The sequence below is a fragment of the Pteropus medius genome, unplaced genomic scaffold (assembly GCF_902729225.1).
Source record: "Pteropus medius unplaced genomic scaffold, Ma_sr-lr_union100, whole genome shotgun sequence".
Taxonomy (NCBI): domain Eukaryota; kingdom Metazoa; phylum Chordata; class Mammalia; order Chiroptera; family Pteropodidae; genus Pteropus; species Pteropus medius.
The window spans coordinates 12702264-12728954 of record NW_024353517.1 but is presented as its reverse complement, the minus strand read 5'-3'; the positions used below and the strand labels follow the sequence as shown (position 1 = coordinate 12728954).

The 26691-nt window shown below is 37.4% G+C and overlaps 1 protein-coding gene and 2 pseudogenes across 1 annotated transcript in view; 2 read left to right on the top strand and 1 right to left on the bottom strand.

Moving 5' to 3' along the window:
• The window catches only part of OSBPL11 (oxysterol binding protein like 11), a 75926-nt gene extending 50347 nt beyond the window's left edge, over positions 1-25579 (bottom strand). The window contains exons 1-2 of the mRNA XM_039850792.1: positions 24726-25579; positions 1490-1558 (exon numbers count right to left, since the gene is read on the bottom strand). Of these exons, the coding sequence (XP_039706726.1) occupies positions 1490-1558; positions 24726-24919 (263 nt within the window). The 5' untranslated portion in view covers positions 24920-25579. The remainder of the gene's footprint in view (positions 1-1489; positions 1559-24725) is intronic.
• On the top strand, positions 14995-15596 carry LOC120592871 (GTP-binding nuclear protein Ran-like; annotated as a pseudogene).
• LOC120593055 (uncharacterized) lies at positions 15775-15893 on the top strand (annotated as a pseudogene).
• Positions 25580-26691: the final 1112 nt, after the last annotated feature.

Genomic DNA, 26691 nt, shown 5'->3' with positions numbered 1-26691 from the left:
GCCTTCTCTTTTAAACGATCATATTTTCATCAGTGCTTCCACTATTCTTCAAAATGTCTACAAATCGTTCTTTTATATAGTATATCCTATTTTCTAGGTTGTTTAAGGTAAGAAGGCAAATTCAGCAAATTCTGACCAAAAGCAGAAGTTTCCAAGTGACAAATGAATTAGAAGCAAAACGATTTCATGTGTAAACATAGACTTTGGAGTCAGAACTATTTGGATTCAAATTCTAGTATTATCATTTTTAAAAAGTTTAAAATCCATAATGAGATACCACTTCATACTCATTAGGATGGCTATCATAAAAAAACCAAAATAAGAAATAAAAATTGTTGGTAAGGATATGGAGAAATTGGAATTCTTGTGCATTGCTAGTGAAAATGTAAAATGGTACAGTGGGTACAGAAAATGGCATGGAGATTCCTCAAAAAGTTAAACTAGAATTAGCATATGATCCAGCAATTCCACTTCTGAGTACATATGCAAAAAAAGTGAAAACTGGGACTTAAATATTTGTACAGCAATATTCATAGCAGCATTATTCACAATAGTCAAAAGGCAAAAGCAACCCAAATGTCCACTGACAGATAAATGGGTAAATAAAGTGTGGTATGTACATACAATGGAATATTATTGAGCCTTAAAAAGGAAGGAACATCTGACACATGCTACAACATGGATGAACCTTGAAAATATTATGCTAAGTGAAAAAAACTAGTCACAAAAGAACAAATATTGTATGAGTCCACTTATGTGAGGTACCTAAAGTAGTCAAAGTCATAGACACAGAAAACAAAATAGTGGTTGCCAAGGACTGGGGGTGGGTTATGAAATGGGGAGTTGTTATTTAATAGGTACAGGAGTTTCAGTTCGAGAAGATGCAAAGAGTTCTGGAGATAGGCGGTGGTAATGGTTGCACAATAATGTGAATGTATTTAACGCCACTGAAGTGTATATTTATAAATAGTTAAAATGGTAAGTTTTACGTTATGTATATTTTACCATAATAAAAAAGTAAAAGTTCAATGCCCCTGCTCCACAACTGCCAATTCTACAACATATTGAAGAGAGCTGGCTATGTTTCTTACTGACTGCCATGTGTGACCTTGAGCTGGTTATTTAAACCCAGAAGTTTTGAGAATCCCATACAAAGCAGGCACCTGAAACAAATCTACTTGCTGCCACCAAACCTAAGAGCCTAACCACTGCAAGTATTTCAATAAGCCCAAATCGGATAAACAAGTGATTCTAATCCTAAGATAACAGTAACTTCTGAGGCATTTGGAGGCTGCCATTTAGAAAGATGTCAACTCCTCCCACCACCTAAAAAAGAGAAGAAAGTCATCAGACTTCTAGAAAATATATTAAATTTTTTCCTAATAGGTTTCTCAGCCATGTTTATACTGAGGTAATATCAGAATATAAAATTATCATTCCCACTTCTGTCTCTTAGGAGAGTGATGTGACACAGAATAATCAAACTTACCTGTATTGCCAGCCAGTGACTAGGTTGGTGTACTTCATTAAGTAGCCATATACATTTTCCATGTGATCACTGTTTCAAAAAGATCAGAAAGCACCAAAGTCAGTGAAATTTCCAAGAAATATCAGGAAGTTAACTGTTTTAAAAATAGCTGTAGCTGTAGACACATATATTCTACAAATGCCTCATATCTTCTTCAGAAGTACAATTTATAGGTTAACAAATAAAGGTATTTAATCCCTCAAATTTCATATACATGAGACTTTATTTTATCAGATTTCTTCAAAACAAGTGGAATACCCTATAAATTATATTTCAAATATAAAATCATTATGTAAATATAAAATTACATAAATATAAAACAAATATACTGTAAATATAATTATAAATAAAAACATTTTATAACAATTTAGTGCTAAAGAAATAAAATTTAGTTTCGTGGTCCTGGAATAAACTTAAAAAGGTCTCTATATCAAATAGTGCCTCTTCATTTTGGTAGGACACATAAGAGGCCAATTTGTTCTGTCTCTGATTCCTTGGGCTCCCAAAATGAAGATTCTGTTTTTGATGAGACTGTGACACCTCACTCCCACTCCCACTCCCCCTCCCTAGACAGGCACAAGGCAAAGTGCTTACTACAAATCTCGCCATTAAAAAGTTCTTTTTAAAAAAAATTTATATGCGTTAATTGGAGCCAAACTGACAATCTATACCAGGGAACAAGCTCTCACCACTGGAAGTGATTTTATTTCGGATCTGTATCATTATAAACTTTACTACAATTGAGTTTTTTCACTTCTTGCCCTTTTTCTTTCATTATCATAGGTACGTTCTATTACAGTGGTTCATAGAAAATGATATCTCTCGCTGATATTTCTTTTCTAATATTTTAAGCTTCCTTATGCTTATGAAAAAATATTAAAGCTAGATCTACACTGACATACTTTTTTGATATATGGGATTCATTTTGTTTTAATTTGTAAATTACATTAAAAATTCCTTTAAACTCATCTACTCTACTAAAGTTTTAACTTTAGACTATGAAATGCAATAAATATTAAACATTTATTTTCTCTACTATTCCAGGATCACAAAGCATATTTGGTAAAATTTCAGGTAACCAGCATCCAGGAAATTGAACACGTCAGGCAATCGGCAACCTTTAAAACATGGACATCAAAGGCAAAAGCAAGGGAGAGCTGACACAACCAATAGAGCAAAGTCCAAAAAAGATTTAGATTGATAAATGAAAAGGGCTTAAGTTACAGATACTCTCTCAAGCAAACAAAATAACCAAACGGACTGTTAAGATTCTAACAGCTCTTATGGAAGAGCAAGTAGAGGGATGCCTCAGGAATAAACTCAATGTTGGGTGCCTTTCTGATCTCATTTCTTCAAAGTGCTTGAAAATAAAGATCAAAGCTAAAAATAAAGAATCGATCCCATGAGTATGGTTTTTTTTCTATATTTTTCTTCCATTCTAAGGCTAGCAAGCAACACTCTTTATTAATAAGTGAAACTGCTGAAGTCCTTTTGGTTTCATAAAGTCATTAATCTCAAAAAGACAAAGACTGTCAACTTCTAAAATGCCAACCTGAAGTTCTGATAATTATATATCTATTCTGTCAGGTAAAACTGACAACACCAGTTGAATTCTCATTTCAACATTTTCTAAAGCCCATATCTAAAGAAAAGCCCATATCTAAAGAAAAGGATTTTTCTCTAGAAAAAATCCAGCCCCTTGGGTTTTTGCTAGAGTCCCTCTACTTCCAGGTCACAGCAAAGCTACTTCTTCCAGTTCCACTGGTACTGAAAAAGCAGAGAGATACTTTTGTTGTCTGGCTCCCACATCTTCCACAGACTTCAGGCTTAACAGTTCTTTACTCTGCCCAAATGTGATTTCCCAAAGAGTTTCTCCTACTATGTTTCAAATATTTAACACACAGCCCAGATTCTCCAAACTGTTCTTGTTCCCAAAACTTACTCCTTCACTTATATGTGGAATCTTAAAAACAAACCAAACCAAAACAAACACAACTCACAGATACAGAGATGAGATTGGTGGTGGTTGTCAAAGGCCAGAAGTATTGAGGGTGGGGGGTGAAAGTGGTCACAATATACAAATTTCCAGTTATAAAATAAATAAGTCCTAGGACGTAATATACAGCATGGTGACTATAGTTAACAATAATGTATTATATATTTGAAAGTTGCTGAGAGTAGATCTTAAAAGTTCTCATCACAAGAAAAAAATATGTGGTGATAGATGTTGACTAGGCTTATCATAGTGATCATTTTGCAATATATACAAATATCAAATCCTTATGTTGTATAACTAAAACTAATATTGTTATATGTCAATTATATCACAATTTTTAAAAAATGTATATGCTTTGTCAATTCTGTCCTGTAGCTCCAGAACCTGAATATTTGCTTATTTATTTGTTTATGCTCTATATCAATCCACAAAGGGTCTAAGGTATCATATAACCCAAATTAAATATTTCCTCAAAATGCTAAGATATTCCATAATTCACTATTTTCAGTTTTCCCCTAAATCTCTACACCAAGCCTCATTACATTAGTGTGTAATAAAAACATTACAACTCAATTATAGTTTAATTTCTCTGGTTCTAGGATTATATATAGTCTTCAAATGCATATGTGAACTGTGGGAAGAATGTTTCTTAAATCCTTAAAGTATACTATTTACAACTGAGAAAAATAAAATTTTCATTGTGAAGCGAGAATAATGCCTCATCTCCTTTACCTTTGTTCAGTCTCTCATATTTCTAAAGGAATTCCTTATTTTGGTCATATCTAAGTTACTAACATCCATTATTCAATAGCTATCAATGAATTTTTTAAGAGTACAATTTCAGTAGCATCATTCAGTAAATAAAATCAAAGTATACCTTCATATTTCACAGTAATGTTTTATGTTCAATCTTTTAATGTTATTAGTATTTTGTTGATGCTTATATCTAAAAACAGTTAACTTTCTCACAAAAATTATAAGAGGGATGCTGACATGGTTTATTTGATAGTTGCATAAAGCCAGTTTCAAAAGAACTAGAAATTCGAATATGCAATTATAAAACTGCTGACCTGTTTTTACTATGTAAAACAAAAAACTCAGGTTACAAAGAACCAACTTCAGAACATTATATTTCTTGGAACACCTGGTTGCACTGTCCCTCTCTCATCCTTCCCCTTCTACTATAGTCAGTGCAACCGGTTATGTGGAACAACTGTGCCATCTGGTGGCCAGCATAAAGGTTTTTTTTTTTTTTTTTAAAGCTTTGATTTTTTTTTTAATGCTGATTTATATAAATAGATCATTATCTACATTCTGTCACAAAATAACACGTTCATTTAAAGGGTGTTATTAAAGTTTTTCTTTTATAATTAAACAGTGTACACCACTTGATAATGGAAAAAAATGTAATTTGTATGACATTGCAATGAAAAATAATTTCTAACATACCAATCTAAATTGTTTTTACTGAAGTCCCTTAACATTGATCATGCAAGCGACAGTTTAAAAATTTTCTAAGAATTTTTATTACTAAAAATCAAACACTTTAGCAGGTAAAGGCAGACCCAGAGATTTCTAAATCTACAGATCATAACCAGGGAAATCAAAATTTAACAAAATTCTTCCTTCACTTCCACTGTTTCTGCAAAGATCACCACTTTCCAGCTTTTAAAAAAGACCAATGCAGGAATGCTGGCTGCACACTAGTAAACAAAAACTGCCCAAACGCAGAAACTGACGCCTACTACTACCAAATGGCCTTAAAGAATAACCATGCAGAAAAGCAAACACTTTAGCAGCCTCTCCCTCCAAAACAGAAAATAAAGACGTCTCTTTCGAATCGGAGGATAAAGGTGAGGCATCTTCCTCTCCTCTTTCCATTAATCACTAGCCCGTTCCTTTCTAAACCAGGGAGTCCGGAGGCTGATGGTCAGAATCTTTCCAAGACAGATTACTGGAACTGCTCCCCAAGGAAACAGCTCCAGCATAAAGGTTTTTGTGGATGAATATCTTGTTCACTCTTCCTTTCTTCTCTCTACCTCCTTATAATTGAGTTATCACTAACACCTTTAACCCTCATGCTTTGCTTCCATTTAAAATGTGTGGATTTTTATAGATTTTTAATATACCTGTTAATACAAATAAAATCTAGTTGTTAAAGTGGAAACACACCCCATATCTGATTATATTATATTCCAATTTTGTGTTCTATGAAGTAGAGATGATTATCCAAGAGATTAATACACTGAAAAATAGGCTATAAGAAAGTTTTTTTCTTCAATACTTGAGCAACACTACCACTTAACAAATGGGGTATATTCTGATCTTTTAAACTTGTTAAAAATTAATTGGGATTAGCTCTAGAAGCTGATGATCTATAAAAATAGTTGATTAACTGAACTATGCCAAATGGCATTATTATTATTAATATGAGGCTCTTTTCCTACATATCTTAGTAATGGTTGCTTCAAATCCTAAATCTTCATTACTATAAAACATTTATTAATAAACCCTTCGTTATCAGACTTAAGGAAGACATGTAACTTTTAAAATTAAGCTTTTTTTTTATAAGTCTCAGGTACATCACATTGTAATTTTAGTCTGTATACACTACGAAGTGATTACCCCCAAAAGTCTAGTTACCATTAATCACCATACAACTGACCCCTTTCACCCACCCCCAATCCTGTTCCCTTCTGGTAACCACCAATCTGTTCTCTATATCTATGAGTTTATTTTTGTTTTGTTTGTTTTTTAGATTTCACACATGAGTGAAATCATATAGTACTTGTCTTTCTCCTGCTCACTTATTTCACTTAGCATTATACCCTCTAGGTCTACCCATGTTGTCACAAATGGCAAGATTTCATTCTTTGTTATGGATATGTAGTATTCCATCACACACACACACACACACACTCACTCACGTATGCACGCACGCACGCACGTACACATCTTTACCCTATTTTTTAACAATTTCAAATCCTTTTCACTTCAACGCATTTACTCAGTACCTTCTAAATGCAAAACCCTCTGAAAATCCACTGAAAAGGATGGGTAAATTAAAAAAAAAGTTAATTCCTGTCAACCCCCAATCCATAATCTAATATAAGAGAAATATATCTCCTTGAAGAAAAAAGACAACAAGAAGGTCTCTTACTGGAGAAGAAGCACACTGGGACTATGTTTTTAGCTGTCATACAAATGAAAAAAATAATTTAATTAAAGACACAGGATTCACTAAACAAAGACACAGGATTCAAAAGTGACTGCAGTTGAAATTATTGGACTTGATTATGAGATGTGAAGTGAGGAAGAGAACAAAAGTTAGAGTAAGGATGAGATAAAAGGGACAGGGCAACACCCAGACTTCTAGCAGGAACAACTGTGTAGATACTAATGCCTCAGTGGAATTGAGATCATAGAGGAAGTTTTGGATTTGTTCCAATTTAACATTTTGAATTTAAGGGACTTGTGGGACACACACAGGGAAATACCCAATAAGGTAGCATGATTTGGGTTGGACACACAGATTTGGCAGTGACCAGTACATTGGCATGTAATTGGTACTTGAAGCCATGAAAGTAAATAAAATCACCCAGGAAGTATTATAAAATGACAAAAGATGGGACAGTTTAAGAGAGAATCCTAAGGAGAAATTTTAAAGGCAAAAACAGTACAAAGAGGAAATAAGAAGTAGCTGAATAGTAGAAAGAAAACCAGGAGAATTTCAAGTTTATGGTCATGAATGTTCAGTGCTACTGAGAATGAAGTCTGATAAAGATTGAAAAGTTTCTATTAGACTTAACAAGTAAGGAATGGAATGATGGGATGATGAAGGCAGAGCCAGCTGGCAGTAACTGAAAAGACACTGAAATAGGAATGGGTAAGGGAATAAAGGCTTAAGGCAGGGTAATTCTAAGTGCCCAATGGAAAAGAGATAGTAAAGAGAAAGGCTCAAGACTCATCAGGAAAAAGACACCTGGAAATGGGGGTGAGGTAGGTTCCAGAGTGGCAGGTAGAAGAAATAGTCGTGGACATCTTACAGCATTTAGCTGCAGGCAGGAATTCATGCAAGCTATGGCCAGTATAAAGGAGGTGCTAGTCAAACTCCATCAAAATTCCTACTTTCTACTGAGCAAAAACTGTCCTCCAAAAAGGCTTAGTTTTGGTTTATTTATTCTCATAAATAGCACGAGAAAGGGAGGAAGCAGCCTGCTTAGCTGAAGAAAAAGCAACTAACAACAGATGGCAGTGACTACAACACTTGTACCTCCTGCTGTAAAAAGATATTCCACATAGCAGTGATAGCTTCTTAGTATTTAGTATCCTAGTATTTCTTGCAGTACCTAATGTATGGCCTGGAGTATAACAGGTGTTCAATAGAATACCTGGGAAGATAGAAGCAGATTTTTTCTATAAAACAACAAGACAATGCTGAGTAGCCTACAAAGAAACCATTCAATTCACACTCTATGTATTCAAATAAAAGATAAAAGAAATTCTAATTCCAACTGTGTCTTAATCTATACCAAAAAGTATAAGGTCAAGGGAAAGATCCTTCTCCTGCTTAGAGCCTTAAAAATGTTAACACTCTTTGGCCCAAGAATTTCACTTCTAGGTATCTGGGCTAAGACAAGTAATTATAAATGTAGACAAAGATAACAGGCAACCTTAGCACTATTTACAATAGTAAAAAAATTTAAAAAAATTTTAAAAATTAAAAATGGAGGAAAAAAGAAATAAATGTGGAAGAAAGGAAGAAACACAAGCTAAATAAATGACATTAGGAAAATAACTAAGAAGTATCATGGAATGGTATTCATCAGTTAAAATGTTTATGAGTTTCTAACAACATGGGGAAGTGCTTATTAAGATCATTAAAACTGCAGGTTACAAAATTTTATATAGTGCACAAAATATAAGCACAGAACAAAAAATACACAAAATAGTAACTGTGGTTAAAACTAGATGGAAGAACTACAGATGGTTTTACTTTGCTCCCCTTACTGTTTCACATTATCACTTTTAATATCATATTATTTTTAGAGTCAAAACATTTTAAAAATGTTCAATTATCTTGACTAGGTGAGACAGTCCAGGCACAAAGCTATTTATACCTATTAATATAGATAGATTAAATTTTTTAAAACTTTTCAATATGACTATATGAGCATTGCTTCTCAAATTAATTTACATATACCCAAACTGGTCTGGGTGGCAGGAGAACAGGCTAAAATTAGACTATTTTTCTAGAACAAATTCATTTGATAAGACATTAAAGCATTTTTAATCACATAAATGTTAAGAAACCTGCTCCCCCTCACACATTTCCACGTGGAGAATTCTAGAGAGCTTCTGTCCTCCCCTCTCCATCTTTCCCCCAATCCTTCCCCAGCTGGGCACGAATGGCTCAGCCCACTCTGAGCTCTTTTACTTGGATCTGCCTGCCTACACAGAGAAGACAGTTTTACCTACTCTGACAGTGATAAGACTGAGTATTCCAAGCTGCCCGTGATTTGGTGGACAAGTGTGCTCAATTCTAAGGCGAAAGATTAGCAAACCTACTTCACCCTTGTTAAAGCTACTTTCTTCAGTGAGCTTTTCCAGTAATAAAACGAATTCCTCATTCCCATTAGGGTGGCTATTATTAAACCACAGCCAAAACAAACAAACAAAAACCAAAAAGTAACAAATGTTGGCAAGGATGTGGAGAAACTGGAACTCTTATGCATTGCTAGTGGGAATATAAAATGGTGCAGCTGCTGTCGAAAACAGTATGGTGGTTCCGCAAAAAGTTAACTGTAAAATTACTATACAATCCAGCAATTCCACTTCTGGATAATACACAAAAAAATGAAAGCAAGGACTTGAACAGTTATTTGTAAACCAATGTTCACAGCAGTATTAATCAGGATAGCCAAAAGATGGAAACAGCCCAAATATCCATCAACCGATGAATGGATAAATAAAATGTGGTATACATATATGATGGAATATTATTCAGTCTTAAAATAGAAGGGAATTCTGACGCATGCTACAACATGGATGAACCTTGAGGACATTACGCTAAGTGAAATAAGCCAGACACAAAATGACAAACACTGTATGATCCCATTTATATAACGTACTTAGGGTTGTCAAAATCAGAGATGGAAGGTAGAATGGTGGTTGCCAGGGGCTAGGGAATGAGGGGAGATGGGGAGTTATTATTAATGGGTAGAGTTTTAGATTGGGAGATGAAAAATTCTGGAGATGAATAGTGGTGACAGTCACACAACAATGTGAATGCCACTGAATTGTACACTTAAAAATGGTAAATTTTATGATATGTACATTTTACCACAATAAAAAAAAACCCTGACAATTTGATAGCATCCTGTCTGATCCCTATGTCCTATCTCTTACCGGAATATTATTTATTGACCTCTGGAAAACCCAATAACAGATATATTACCAACCAGAATATAAAAATCCTCACAAATTTTGAAGATAATACAGAAAACTCCTAAGAAAGTTATATCAGGAGCTGTGTGAAGAGGCAAGAACCACCCCTGGACTGACCAAAGCCCACATGCAGGTGCATTCTCACGTCCAATGCCTACTCTCCATTGCCATCACCATCATGCCCAAGATAAAGTCTAAGGGGGATGCTAAAGGAGATAAAATCAAGTTGAAGGATGAACCACAGAGAAGATCTGCAAGGTTATCTGCTAACCCTGCTCCTCTAAGGACAGAGTCCAAATCTAAAAAGGCCCCTGTGAAAAAAAGAGAGAGAGAGAGAAGGTACCCAAAGAAAAAAGGGGGAAAGCTGGTGCTGGCAAGGATGGGAATAATCCTGTAGAAAACAGAAATGCCAAGGCAGATGCCAAAACAGAAATGCCAAAACAGAAATGCCAAAACAGAAATGCCAAGACCTGGCACAGAAAGCTGAATGTGCTGGAGATGCCAAATGAAGTATGTATTTTTGATAACTGTGTACTTCTGGTGACTATACAGTCTAAAATATTATTTTTTATCAAGTTTTATAAAAATGTAGGATTTTGTTTTACTTCTTTTATTAAAGCTACTGTGTTACCACACAAAACACTTCATTACTGTTTTTTGGGGAAAGGCCTATGTCACTAAAAGAATGTCTCCAAGGCTGGATTGACATAGGGAGAAAAACACCTTTCCCTTATAGTTTTGAGAGACTTCTTCTTGGTTGCCAGGAAGATCCCTTGATTTTGACAAACATTAGCCACTCTGTCTTTGCCTTCAGCATAGACTTGACTCCTTTAATCCAGAGACCTGTTGGCACCTTACCCTCCAAAACTGGGTACCGATAGGCAGCAATCTGGACTTTCCAGTGTCACCACTGAGATGGCATCTCTCAAAAGAGCAGCGGTTCCTTTTTTATACTGTAGATCTTTAGATTGGTAATTCTGCCATTTCCATTTCATTTCCTGAAAGTCAAGGTCGGCTTGTAAAAAGTGGTTAAACATCATGCTAAATGTGAAATGTCAACCCTCACTCTAAACTTTTCCTGTTCAGAAAATCAAATGAAGAATTCATTGGGTTTTATAGTGGCTTTCTTATTTTGTAGTCCACTGAGGAAGGGAATTTGAAAGTCGCTTTATACTGTTAATGACTGTCTGCCCATGTCATATCTAAAACATGATTGTTTATGAAAAGTTTGAAGGGGGAAAAAAAAGTTGTATCAGCCATGGGCTGCTTTAAATCACAAACTACATGCACTGAAGGTATGCAGTTAGAGACATTTCACAAAGAAAATTTTATAAGCACAGCTATAAAATGATTGCCTTTACAAAAAAAAAAATCCTATACATAATCTGATTATTATAGACAACTAACTTTAGGATATCTGATAACTGGCCATTAGACAACAGAGCTTCAATGAAGACAGGACAGAAGAAATTTCTACATGGTAAAGAAGAAAGTCACCTCTAATTAACCTCCAGAAATTTAGGAAGCTGTTTATCATAATGGAAAGAGCATGGGCTTAATACCAGACAGATACAGGTCTGAATCCCAATGTGACATTCCTTAGGCAAGTAACACATCTGGTCCTAAGTTTCCTCATCTGTAAATGGGAGTAAGAACATCTATCTTGCAGACTAAAAGAAAAAAGGAGAACATATTTCAACCCTAATATCTGAAGTATATTTCAAGATGATAAATGTTCAACAAATATTGGTTCTCTCCCACTCCACAAAGTCAATTCCTCTGCAGGCAAAGGGCTCATTTTCTAGATCAATTTTCTAGATCTGTCTTACCTTGTTAGCTTGACATTTTCAAGTCAGAATGAGGGGACCTTAGAAGTCCTGAGACTTCCACTTGTTTTATTTTAAAAAATAATTACTATATATTTTTTTTCCAGTAGGTATTTTGTCAAGAACTATGAAGGGTCTGAGATGTCATCCTAGTTTTAAGCTAACGTGTTAGACTGCCAAACTTTCAGGCATGAGACTCCTGAATCAGAGACAAAAGACTTCAGTAGTCACATCAGTAGGCAGATTATCAACCCCAAATACATGGTGCATCATCAAGAGGGCAGAAAATGCCTTATATATGGAGTGGTTGTGGTGCAGATGAGGAATCTCAAGCGTAGAGAACCCAAATCTTTTAACGGACAGTAAGCCAGCCTGACCTCTCAGTCAAGGAGACATTATCTTTATTATACTGGACAGTAAATAAACCTGAAGTTTGCTCAGGAGGGAGAAAATCATCTCTTATCTTCCAAGACTATTTGCTATACAAACATTTTTGAAAAAGTATGGAACAAGGGGCAGTTGGTACCTCTGCTCACAAGACATGCGGAAACCTGAGAGACCCAAGAAGGCTTGTCTCACAATAAGTATTACATGCATATTACAGTGAGAAGTCTCTTATCCAACTGTCTTCCAGTCAACCAGTTCCTTCTTCAGAAACAAAGACTTCCCTCAACTTCTTATGCATCTCCTCAGAGATATTCTATGTACCTAGTAGCATACACACGTGCTTTTATATTTTAAACATATAAAGTGGTTGTAATTACAAACACTGTTCTGTACCTTGCCTTTTTCAGTTTTCTTAGGGATAGTTTCACTTTGACACATAGGGATCTAACTCATTCTTAACATGTACATAGTAATCCCTTGTATGGCAGTATTATTATATATTTAACCAGTCCCCCTAATGAACATTTGTTTCTAGGCTTTTATTATTACAAATAATGCTGCTGTGACAGACTGAGTTGTACATATCTTTGTGTACATCTGCTAAAAGTACAACTGCTAGATAAAAGGCATACGCATTTTTAGTTTTCATAGATACTGCCGACCTGCTCTCCAAAGAGGCTTCACAGATTTATCTCCTACAATCCAGTGCAAAAAAAAAAAATGGCCTGTTTCCTCACGCCAGCCTATGGCAGCATGGTTTGCCAACAAAAATAGGGTGCAGCTCTTACCTATAGCCAGGACTTTCAGACATTACTAGTAGGTTTTTCAATACCCTTTATGTTCAAAATTAAGTTTCTAGAGTTAAGTGTGAGATAGCATTAGACTGTGGAATGAGCACCTAAAAGGGGCAGAGGATCCAGTTCTGACTCTTCCATGGACAAACACCATGAGTGACCTTGGCCGAATTACTTAATCTCTCTGGGCCTTAGTTTTCTCATGTGGCAGATGACCCTTTCAATCTATAATGTGTGTACATCAGCACTCAAAATTCTAAAGATTTTTCTCAATAAAAAATTGTTATTTCAAAAAAAGTTTACAAATAAGAGCACCATTACACATTAAACATTTTTAGAGAAAAAAAATTTCTAATCTGATTTCTTGTTCCCATAGTAGTATTTACTTATGCATCCCATTCCCCCAATACTTCCAGAGGTCTTCACAGTAGCCTTTTCAATTAGACCAGGACAGCACAGACCAAGAAAACAGCAGGGCAATAAAAATCCCTCTGCCACCTGCCCTATCAGTATAGTGTGTCTATTCTCTCATTTTATTTTTGTGGGTACCACTCTTGGCTTTAAACCATACTTAGTTCCATAATATACTCAGAGTAATATTTCATTTTTTTCTGTAAGAGCTGTGAAAGAAAAACAGCAAAATGGAGTTGATATTGTCAAGAGAGCAATGGGAGGCCTCTGGGAAGGTGAGCTAACTCATCCCATTCTATGTAAAACTGAACTTTTGAACTGGGCTAAACCAAATGGCTACATCCTAATACAGTTCTTAGAACTGGCTCTGCATTACGGAACTCTCTATTAAAAACTAAATGTGTCACCTAGCAAAAGATATTAGCAATTAATCATATATAGTATAGTGTAAGTCTGCTTGCCAGCATCAGCGACAACTCTTTCAAATCAATTTATGTAATCCCTTTGGTAGCCTCCCTTTTTTTGCTTTAATAAGCTCTGTCCCTTTCTTTGCCCCCTCAGAACACAGCTGAGGTTTCTACCCAAATCTGTGTCTCCAGGATTGCAATTCCTAAAAAAGATCTCCAAATAAAGCTTTTGTTTGCCTTGCAGTTTTTGGCCAAAACTGACTAACATTACATGGTGTCAGAGAAGTGGGATCCAAAATGACTTGCCTCCTCCTATAGCACTCCCGCAGATTTTAAGTACAGTACCTACAAGAATTCATTGCACTCTATCGTCTCCCCAGTGGTCCCCAATCATTGTGGTCTAAGTCCTCCTGGACCAGAACCTCCGGCCTTGGTTAAGGTTCATGCTCTACATGGCTTTCCTCTGTTGTCAGCATTTGTCTACAGGACTTAAATAGTCTGAACAGTGAGTAATTACTCTTTTGAAAAATACGAAGTTCATTATCTTAGGGAATGGTTGCTGAACAACCACCTTCTGCAACTCCTGCTTGATTTGTGCGCAAAAATTCTAGGCCCTCGTCCTGCAACTTTCTATCTCACTGAACTATAATTACCGAAAATGATTTACAATTAAACTGGCAGACCTGGGGCTCTTTTGAAATTCTCAATCTATAGCTTATGTATGCAACCAAATGTAAAAAGACTATAAAAACTAAGCAACCTGAACGGGAATCATTTTAATTGGCATTTTGAGCCTCCAAACATCTAAGTGATTCAAAAATTCCTTCTCTCCAAAACACAAATTCTAAGTTAACCAAAGCAAATTGAGTTGCTTCAGGGGCTTACTAAACTTGAGGAAACTTCTAAATGTTCTTCTGTCATCTCAGCATCTGCACCTTTTGCCCCTTTGCTGCTAGCTTGTCCTCCCCACCTGTGTCCTTCATTTGCTGAATTCCATTTTAATAACAATGATCCTGATGCTCTATTAGATCCCCCTATTACTGCCTCATTTAAAGTTAAACCATGGCAGGGGGTGGGGGCGCCACTGCCTCACCCTGCCTCAGCCAGGTGGCTGTGTCACCAGGCATTTGAATTGCATTTCTGCCATCTTTCTAGCTCAGTCAGCTGGGCTGGAGATGCTTCTGGAAGCAACATCAGAATGGCTACCCAAGGAGAACTCCAAATTCAGTTTAAACTTGTATTCATTAATGATGATGGGACTGGAAAAACTACATTTGAAAAGTATGTAACTAATCCTGGGTGTTGAGGTCCATCCCCTTGTGTTTCATACCAAGAAAAGACCCTATTAAGTTCAATGTATGGATACAGATGGTCAGGAGAAATTTGGTGGACTGAGAGATGGCTATTATATATAACCCCAGTGTGTCATTATAATATTTGGTGTAACTTCAAGAGTTACTTACAAGGATGTGCCTAACTGGCATAGAAATCTGGTACAAATATGTGAAAACATCCTCATCGTTTTGTGTGGCAACAAAATGGATATTAAGGATAGAAAAGTTAAAACAAAATCAATTGTCTTCCACTGAAATAAGAATCTTCAGTACTTTGACATTTCTGCCAAAAGTAACTTTCTGGCTCGCTAGAAAACTAACTGGAGACCCTAACTTGCAATTTGTTGCTATGCCTGCTTTTGCCCCATCAGAGGTTGTCATGGATCTACCTCTGGCAGCACAATATGAGCATGATCTAGAGGTTGCTCGGACAACCACTCTCTCAGATGGGAATGACGACCCGTGAGAAAGTGAAGCTGTAGCTCAGCGTCAGAAGTCTAGTTTTATAAGCAACCGTCCTGTGATGTCAGTGGTACAGCGTGTCACTTTATTATATAGCTAAGTAGAACACATGCTTACTCTTCGGAATGGTGAAGGAGATGAATGGGCTTCAGAGTGAATGTGGCAGTTAAAAAAATACCTTCATCTACAGCCACGTCACCCTGAACAAGCCCAATCCCTACTGATCTTGGAAGCTAAGCAGGGTCAGGCCTGGTTAGTACTTGGATGGGAGACCACCTAGGAAGACCAGGTGCTGTAGGCATAAAAAAATAAATAAGGGATTGTAAGCTGACAAGGCCCTTGCAATCTGTGAGGTCAACCAAGAGTTGCCTGGCCTAAAACAAAACAAAACAAAACAAAAAAACCTTGTTTTTTTTTTTTTTTTTGGACCTGCATAGCTGTTTTGGAATGCAGCTGTTTGAATTTCAAATATAAGACGGCTACAGTCACATCACAATATTCAGTGGTGAAATCTTGTTTGTTACTGTCATTCCCATTCCTTTTCATTTAGAATCATAATGAAGCTGTATTTCAAAAAAAAGAAAAAAAGTTAAACCATTGGATATGCCTGGCCCAGGATGACACCCCATGGACTAAAAAGTGAGCTCTATGCCATTACTAAAGATTTCTCTAATCCCAAAGAGGACCCCATGGGTCTGCTACAGAATTTCTGCTCACTATCCAAACGTGAACCAGGGTTCTGACCTCCATTAGCTGATCCATATGCTTACAAGAAAAGGACATCCCGATTATCAACTGCCCTTTTTCCTTTTCCTCCACGAAAGAAAGGGAAATGCCTTAGGTGTCTTGACCCAATGATGACACAGAAACCCTACATGAGAGCCTTTGTGGCCACTGCCAATTTACTTCAACATGTAGAAAAGATAATAATGGGCTTTCTACTGACCGTTTATGCACTTCATTCAGAGGAAGGCTTAACTCTCATCATACTTAGCGCCCCTCTGCTAGCAGACTGACCTCTGAAATTCTTTTACTGTCTTCATCTAATATGACTATTGCTTGCTGTAATACTCTGAACCCTGCTACTCTCCTCCCTCTGCCCTCTAATAAAACCCATGACTGCCAGACATTAACAGACTGACTACTAACTTCTTGAATTGATTTACAGGAAACATCTCTTGAAAATGCTGAATTTCTTAGATTTACTTATGGTTCTTACCTACAAGATGAAATGGGCTACTATCAAGCAGGCTATGCAATTGTCTCTCTAAATAAAACCACTGAAGCCAGTGCAATGCTTCAGGCAACTTCTGCTCAACAGAGCACTATGCATTAATTTGAGCTTGCAGACTGGCCAAAGATAAAACAGCCAACGTTTATACGGACAGCAGGTATGCCTCTAGTGTTACCCATGACTTTGGTACGCTCTGGAAACAGAATTCTTGACTTCTTCCGGACAAAAGATAAAAAACAGTTATGTTTTAGAACTCTTAGAGGTTATTGTTACCTAAATCTTTAGCAATCATAAAATCCCTGGACATTCAATGGCAAACACTGAGAAAAGTAGAGGTAATTATTTGGCTGCTGCTGCTGCTAAGTTAACAGCATTAAAACAGCCTCAGCTCCTAATGCAGGGGTTCCCAACCCCCGGGCTGCAGAACGCTACTGGTCAGTGGTCTGTTAGGAATCGGTCTGTGGTCTGGTAGGAAGCAGGCGAGAAGGCAAAGCTTCATCTGTATCTGCAGCTGCCCCCTGGCACTGGCATCACCGCCTCAGCTCCACCTCAGATCACTGGGCATTAGATTCTCATAGGAGCACCAGTCACTGGTGCCAAAAAGGTTGGGGATCTCTGTCCTAATGGAAGCACCTAAGCTACCACCTAAGTAATTGGAGATTTAAAAGATAACATTATGGGAGCACAGCATTTAGCTGTTCAACAAAAAAGAAACAGAACCAGACTGTATATCTGACTCTAAAAGCAACTTATGGGTAGCTCTAAAAAAATGACCGACCGCTCATACTTGATTGCATACAACATCACATATTATAATATGTCCATGACTTAACTCACTACAACAATGACAAAATGGTTTTATGGGGAAAACAATACTACTGGAAGCCATCGCCAAAGATAGCTTCCTTGGTATACCACTAATGCCAAAGCACAACCCTTGAAAGTCTATTCATACCTCTATGGGGTTTTCCCTTTCCTTTAGAACCCTTTGAGGTCTGGCAAATGGACTTTAGTTGGTTGCCCCTTTCTCAAGGATACAAACGTGTTTGTAATGATTTGTGTGTTTTTTCACTGGGTGGAAGCATTCCCATGCCTTAGAGCCACAGCCAAAGCAGTAAGTAAAATACTCCTTCAGAAGAGCCACACAGAACTCCATAGTGACCAGGAAATGACTGGGAAACTCATTTCACAGGACAAATTATACAATCTATTTGTAAGATCTGGCTTACTTGATAACATTTCACTGTGTTTATCATCCCCAGTCCTCTGGTCTTGTAGAACCAACTAATGGAGTAATCAAAATTCAATTGGTTAAACTTGTAGAGTCTTTTAATCTGCCTTGGCTGAAGGCTCTTCTCTTGGTATTGCTCAACCTAAATTTACTCCCTTTGGCAAACAGCCTGTTTCCTTTTGAAATCATTACTGGCAGACCCATGAGATTAAGGAATCAAGGAATGTATGAACCTGCACTGCTGAAAGGAGACCTGATTTACTGTAAAGAAATGGTAGCCCAATACCTAGAAATGTTACAGAGAATAAATCTGACTCAGACCACCTCTACAAAGGAACTTTAGATCTGAGGAATATGTGACTTAGTCCTGCTTCCAACAAGACTCTTTGTTGCTCAAATATGGCCATAAGCTCTACTTTTGCCAGGAAGGCTCATTTCTGGTATGTTCAGTCCCACATAGGAGACTACTTTTCCTCCTATGTGGGACTGAACATACCAGAAATGAACCTTCCTGGCAATGAGGGATCAATGTTGCTTTTTTCAAAGACAGATCAATGATATTTCATAATGGTTGATCACTGCTGCTTTCTAAGGAAAGATCTTGATCAAAATGGGGAAATGTGAAAAAAAAAACCATAAAATGGAGTTGATATCGTCAAGAGAACAATCTAAAATAGTCAGGAGACCTCTAGGAAGCTGAACTTAAACTGGGCTAAATCAAATGGCTATATACTGATTTAGTTCCTGGAACTGGCTCTGTATCACTGAAATCTCTATTTAAAAATATTAAAATATTATTTTAATATTAAAATAAAATTTTAACCTAGCAATAGATGTAAGCAATTAATCATGTATCGAATACTGTAAGTTCACAGTGCTTGCCAACACCAATCACAACTTTCAAAGTAATTTATGTAATCCCTTTGAAAGCCCTCTTTTTCAGTCTTTATAAACTCCTGTCTCTTTCTTTTCCCCTCACAACACAGTTGAGTTTCTACCCAAATTTGTGTCTGCAGGATTTGCAGAATGCATTCTCATTCAGTCCCTTCTGTCCCTTCTGTTTCTTCTCTCCCTCATCTCTGACTCTCTCTCCACTATGTCCTTTTTCTTTCCCTGTTTTCCCTCTTGTTCCTTCTTTTTCTCTACCTTCTATCTCTCTGACTAGGTTTTCCAGCTGCAGCCAGTAGCAACTATGGCTTCAGTTGATCCTCTCCAGCCAGCCTACAGAACAGCAATGGAAGTAAACTACAAAGGCAGCCAAAACCCAAGTACGGGGAGACGCCAAGTGGGGAATCATGCTTTGTTCCAACACCTAATTAACGAAATAGAAAATCCCCTCTTTCACCAGCAAACTAAATGCTCTATTAATTGTTCTAAAACCCAGATGGTAATGCCAAAACAATAATATGACTATTTAATCAGGCAATTTAGTTTTAAGTTAAACTTGAGTAAGTCTGGACACAAATCAGTCTATTAAGCAAAATCAATACAGGAGAAGATTCTTACCTAGGAAAGATGTTCTCTTAAACAAAGAGAAAAAAAATGTTCCCCCTCTTCAAGGTAGTATGATTTACATCAAGAATAATTTCCACTATTTTCAAAAGCAAAAACAAAAGTTTATAAAAACATAATTTCCCACAGTCTGTTTGATGGACAATTCCCTCCGGGACCTAAATTATGTGATTTATTTGAAAAGAACTAATAAGACTAATTTGCATATTCTAACACTACCTTGTTGGCATAGTTTAGACACAGTATAACTTCTATGGAAAATATGAACTCAAATGGACTGTATTTAGAACCGTAAAGAAAAATAAGAAAATTAAGAAATCAGAGTATACCATAACACATCAAATTTTGTTCCTCAAGGCTTGGTATAAAATAAATCTCAATAGATTTTTGGACAACATTTTGTAGTATTCAGTTACATGTCTACAAGTTGTCTTCCCCTTGTTTTTACTAGCATCTAAAGCAGATTCCAGGTAAGGAAAACAAAAACTAGGGTACAGAAAAATATATTCAACTTTCCTTTAACCCCTACAGAGAAAAAAAGCAAATATTTATGATTTTTTTCAAATCGACCTCAAAAGAAGTGAGGCAGATCTCCTCTTCCCATTTGTAAATAGATACTTTTCCTTGTAACAGAGTATTCAGAGTAAAAGACATGGTCTGACATAAAAAAAAATATTTCTATACTATACGTTTTTGTTCTTCTACCCATTTACTGAAACAGAACTATCTGCTAATGAGGAAAAGAGATCTGCCCGTTTGTTAATGATGGTTAGCAGGCACAGAGCCCAAAATAAGAAAAAGCTGGCCCATCATATACCCCAATTTGCTTTTCAGTTCCTCTGGGTAGCTCTCTTCTGACCACATGATAAACAAGTGGCAGATTTTATGAAATTTTTCTGAAAGGTGACATGCAGAATATAAAAATAATGGAAACATGCACATTTTATAAACTTTGAACATTTACTATGAAAAAGGAAGGAAGGATCCAGAATTAAGAAATGCATTTTCCTCTTAAGTGCTTAGCAAAGAACACATCACATATCAATTATTCTGAAAAGAAGAAAATTTAAGGCTACTCTAATAAATTCACTTCTCAGCTTTGGTTTTAAAAAAAGTCTTCATGATATATTTAGCAAATGCAGCTGAGGTTCTTCCCTTTTCTGATTCTTTTTCATGATCCACCGAAAATAAACCTCAGGATCTCTACTTTGATTATTCTGAGTGTATACGATGATGATTTGGAATTAATGAACAGAACTTCACATACAGCAGAGGTTCAAAAATATTTGCTGCATGAGTTAGAACTCTAGTAAGTAATGAAACCACCATGTCCTTAACTAATTGTTTATCAGTAATTGTTCGTTCCTTTACAGAGCATATCTATTTTTAATACCTCTATACAAATAACTACCTAAGAATAAAAGTTCTACTTACTATGCAACTTTGGCCAACTCATTTTGACTTTCATTTTCTTCAACTGTAAAAAGGTGATAATAATGCCCAAAACTGTTGTGAGGCTTAAATGTGATAACAGAAGTGAAAACATTCTGATGCCCTATATCTCTAAGGTCCAGGTGCATATGCCACTTAACTGTTCTGGCAATTTAAGCTCAATACACACAAAACCAAATGCATCCTTTGACTCCCAAAATCTGTTTCTCCTGTAGACTTTCCAAAGTTTCAAATTTCGATGACTGAGGTCAGCTGTACCTCCTTCCCTCACTACCACTCTCTACCTGGTCAAATCACCTTTCCTTTAACCATTTCCTTCTTTTCCGGCCTACTAACATGTCTAGGTCACTGTAACTGATCTCCTAGTAGCAACTCTTATTCCCCAATAGTCAAATTCAGTCCCAAACTCTCAGCTTTAGAAACAAATTTCCAATTTCCTACCTGTCAAATCTACTTCCATAGTAGATGACAACCTAGAGTACATTTATATTAACATCTGTAATAGGCACCTTCTTGCATGGTTCCCAATGATCTCCATCTGTTGGTATTCACGCCCTTCTATGGGCTAAATCTCATCACTTCTTCTGAATAGTGAAAAGTGACGTGACTTTACCTCCTTGCTTAGGTTACAAAAGACTGTGACTTCTGTCTTGCTAGCATTCTCTTGCCATCTCACTCTCTTGCTCTGATGAATCAAACTGTCAAGTAATAAGATGCTCTGTGGAGTGGGCCCATGTGGCCAGGAATCAAAGGAGGCCACCAGCAGTCAGTTCATGAGAAATGAGGTCTCTGGCCAACAGGAAAAAAGAACTGAATTGTGCCAAGAACCACATGAGTGAGCCAGGAAGTGGCTCCTTCCTAGTTGAGCTTCAAGATGCCTGTAGCCTTATGAAAGTTAAAGAGTTATCATATGACTCAGCAATTCCACTCCTAGGTACATAGTTTGTCCACTTTTAACACTATCCACAGATGCTGCAACTTTAAGCCAAACAAAGTATGACGAAACCAATTTTACCATAGGCTAACTGATATACACAAAAGTTCCTAAAGTATCTCATCAACATTATAACAAAATGACATTATTCAAGGATCTACAATATACCCAAGAGAAATGAAAACATATCTACACAAAACTTGAACACAATGTTCACAGAAAATTTTTCATAAATCACAAAATGAAAACATCTCCAATATCCATCGACTGATGAATGGATAAGCAAAATGTGGCATATTCATATAACGGGATGTTTGTTATTCAGCCATGAAAAGGAATGACATAATGATACATATTACAACATTTATGAAGCTTGAAAACATACTAATTAAATTTCTAAGTCTGCAAAGCCAAACCACAGAATCTTTACTAAATTTCAACCACTCCATAAGATAACCTGAAATTTCCATTTTAAAAATGAGATAGTAGCAAATTACAGGAAGCAGTTGGATATATGGCTCCTAAGTTCCAAAAAGAGCTGAGATCATGAAAGAAAATGAAATAAACAAAAAGCATGTAGCATAGGAGATGATGTATGTATCATACCAACTTTTAAAGGAAAAGAGCCAACCAAAGAAATTGAGAAAGGAACAGTGAGAGGAATAAAGGAGAAACCAAGAGAAGGTAATATCGAAAAGTCAAGGAAAGAATTTTAACAGATACACTTACTGAGAGATCAGTTGGAATAAGAATCTAAAAACATTGTTTTTCACCCATTTCTTTGGTGGGAACAGAACCAACTGTCATGGGGATAATATATGGAGGTTACGAAAATGGAGGCAGTGAGTATAAACTGCTTTTAAGACAAAAAAGTTAGGTTGGTTTTTATTATTGTTGTTGTTTTTAAAGTCTAAAGACTTTAAAGTATAGAGCCTATGGAGGAGAAGCCAGGGAAGAGGGAGCAACACAGGACAATGGAGAAAAGTGCTTAATCAATGTCCTACAGGACAAAAGGATAAATTAGATGGAGGGCTAGTTTGAAGGGCAGCCTTAGACAAGCCTCAAGAAAATAAAAATATATATCAGTATGTAAGGCAGTCATGTCTTATTTATCTGCATCTTTGGGGAAGAATTCCACATAATTGAATTTTCCACACACTTAAGCATCTTTATTTTAAATTTTAGCTTTTTTCTTTGAAATTGTTCACCACTGTACCAGTTAGTTCTCTGCCTTCTTAAACAGTGTGCTTTCTTGAATGACTTAAGGTCACTGTGACCATGATTATTGTAGCAGGAAGTAATAGAGCTGAGTCTGCATGTCAGTTTTTCAAATCTTTGACTGTCCTACATTGTCAGTTGCCTGTTACATTTCACTATAATCATTTTCATTTGTGCTTCCGATAGATTCTAGTTTGAAAATTATAACACCATTAAATAACACCTTAAATTTAAGGGATAATAGAGTTCTGAATGAAAATACAGGAGTAAAATGCGTGGCTTTATGATGACTTTCCCAGTGCTTCTAAGAAACTTGTTTTAGTTTTTAATTCAATTGAGACTGGGTTTCAAAGAGTTGAAGATGTCAGAAAATTGACCTGTCTACAGGAAGTATAACTTTATCTTACTTCCTTTAGTCATATCAAAATATCACTGCCAAATAATTGATAATTTTATATGGTTAATATTAAACCACACAAAGAAAGCATCATGCTGATTCCAAAAGTGGGCCTAGACATCTCACAGTAACTAAATATACTTTCTTGCTCCACAATCATTTACCAATAAAAAGTTATAACTTAGTCTTCATTTATGTTAATCATATTTCACACATGTGAATATTATCTATGATAAATGTATATCTTCACAAAATCTTGGTTTTAATCCCTCTCAAGTTTCACACAAATTTCACAATTACAAGTAGCAAATGGGCTAAAAAGGACTAGAGTTAGGCATACAGGCAGTCAGCCAAAATTTAGGAATGCATCCCTTGAGTTCCAATACCACACAGGATATTCTAATTTCATTCATTCTTAAGATTCTGGAAGGATATATCCCTCTATACGTTACAAACCAAAAAACAAAACGAAACTACTGATGCTTCTCTAGGACTCTTCCTGTTCCTTAAATTCTTCATTTGTATTAATAAAAATTGACAAATGTAGAATTTCTCATCAGTCCGGAGAGCTTGTTAGTGGCTTAATCAACTCAAACTGAAACCCTCCAGACTCAATGGTTTAGAGTATTAAAGGCACCAGTAACTGTACCTCTGCCTTTGTATTCAAATAATTTATGTACATCTCTCCAAAATTTTAAGTCACAAACACCAGAAGGGCAAGAATCTTTTCCGATTCCATTATTTCATTCAATCACTGGGTAAATACCAAATGAGCACCTAGTATTTGCTAGTCTCCGGAGAGAGCTCAGTTAAACAGTCCCTGCCCTCACAGTCGAGCAGAGGAGACAGTTTTGTAAACAAATTACAACACAAGTAAAAACAGAAGTGAGTACAGAATTAAATCAGAGGAAGGAGTAACTCCAGATTTGCAGAGGAAGTTCAAGGATACATTCAACAGCCCCTCAATAAATACCTGTTGAGTGGACGAAAAAATTAATTAAATTTTGCTAATGAAAGATGTGATCCTAGGTCCAAATGAAATCTGGTTGCTTCTCAAAGTCAGTGGATAAACTTTACCTTTCAACAGCTGCAGGAATGCAGACTCCAGCATACTCACCCCCACCTCCGGAAATCACCTTGGAGAAAGGACCATACCTGTACTGCCAGGTTTTTGCACTGCCACCGCGGCTACTGCTGCTGCTACTGCTGCTGAATCCACCTCCACAGCTGCTGCTGCTGTTCTTGTTCGGGGTCACTGCTGTAGCCAGGCCCTCCAGCTTTCCTTCGCTCTCTGAGACTTTCATGGTTGACACTGGTTCGCCCCCCTGCATCTTAACTCCGAAGTCCATTTGACCTTCTCGGGCGAAGAGAACAACTTTGTAGCTATACAGGTGATAATTTCAAAGATTTGATCTAAAGGTTATCCCACTAGCTACATCTGACGGCGGCTGGAGTGGGAACCATCAAATCGTCCAGGGGAGGAATACAAGCATTCCTACTGAAGGAAAACTTTCAAGAGGGCAGGGGTAGCGATGGGAACAGAGAGCCTATGAACAGAAATCTCCTTCCCGGCTAAAGCAAGGAAGAAAATCACCCTGCCAGAGGGTTTGGTGGCATACTCAAAGGAGAAGCACAAACAGTGTAGGGAGGTCGTGGACTCTCGCCAAGAGAGCGGCGCGAAGGACAGAGGACCACAGACGCGGACCAGTGGCCTGACCTCTGGGCTGACGGACCGACCCGCCGCGCTCCCTATTCTCCAGCGAGTCCTCAGAGGGAGGGTCCGGTCCAGCCCGCTTGGCGGTTCCCGCCGCAGCCCCCGAGACAGAGCTGGGGCCGCCCCGCGCGCAGCCTGGGAGGAGGGTCGGGGAAGGAGGCCGCCGGGGGCGGGACGCCGGCTTCCAGGGCCGAACTTCCGCCAGAGGCAAGCGGCTCCGGGCGCAATGCCCCTGGCCTTGGGCCCTCGACTGGGTTCCCAGGGGCAGGCGAGTCCTTCGCCCGCTCTCCAGCCCTTAATGTGAACAGCACAGCTGCAGCCGCGGCACCACCCACAGCCCCGCGGAGGGTCACCCACCGCCTGCTCGCTCCCCACCTTCCCTTCCGGAGTACCGTGAGCTCACTTCCCCTAGAGCAGAAGCGCCTGACGCCATCTTGGAGCAGGGCACGCAGCCCTGAAGCGGGCGGAGCCTCCAGGGGTAGCGGTGCTGGGTGGCAGACCAGGACCAAAGGAAGAGTGAGGGTGCGGCAGAAGGAGGAAGGGGGAGGTGGGACCGCCGAGGAGGGAGAAACAAAGGAGCAGTTGGAGGTAGTGCTCTTGTGGAATGCGACTTTTAGCCTTTCTAACCAGGTCTTGTCCTTCCATTTGAGGGCCTATTCCAGGCATTTTAGGAAGAAAGCTTAGAAAAACGTTATTTCTATAAGAGATCACACAAAAAAACACCTTCAGTTTAGTAATTTTGAAGTAGTGCATGACACTGAAATATGACAAATAAGTGTTATAAATGAAAAAGAAACTAGTGTGGAAACTAGAGCTCTCCAAATGAAAGCTAAGAACTCTCTGACGCCAGTCAAATCTTTCACTCTCTTTAGATCTCGGTTTTTCCATCTGTAAAATAAGAGTGGTTGACTAGGTGATTTCTAAAGTCCCTTCTAATTTTAAATTCTCGTTTCTAACAACATGACTTGTGAATTGAATGCTTACCATATGCAAAACAGAATAGTAGATGCAAAAAAGTATTACAAAAAATAAAATAGCAAAATAAATACAAATACATGGATAACTAAGGCTATGAAGAAAATAAAAGGGTATTGTATAAAAAAGTAAATGGGATGGAGAACCTACTTTAGAAGAACATTCACAAAGTCATCTATGAGATGACATTTAAAGTGAGACATGAAGAAAGATGAGAAAACTAAGAGAAAAGCAAGCTGTACTTATTTTGGGAAATGAGAGACTTGGGAACCTGGAGCATGGGGAACAAGGGAGAGTGGTGTGAAATGAGAGGGAAGCAACAAGCAGAGAAATTTGCATTGTATTATAAATGTAATAGGAAATCACTGAAAGTTTTAGTCAGAGGAGAGTTGTGATCCAATCTATGATTTTAAAATGTCTTTCTAGTCTTTT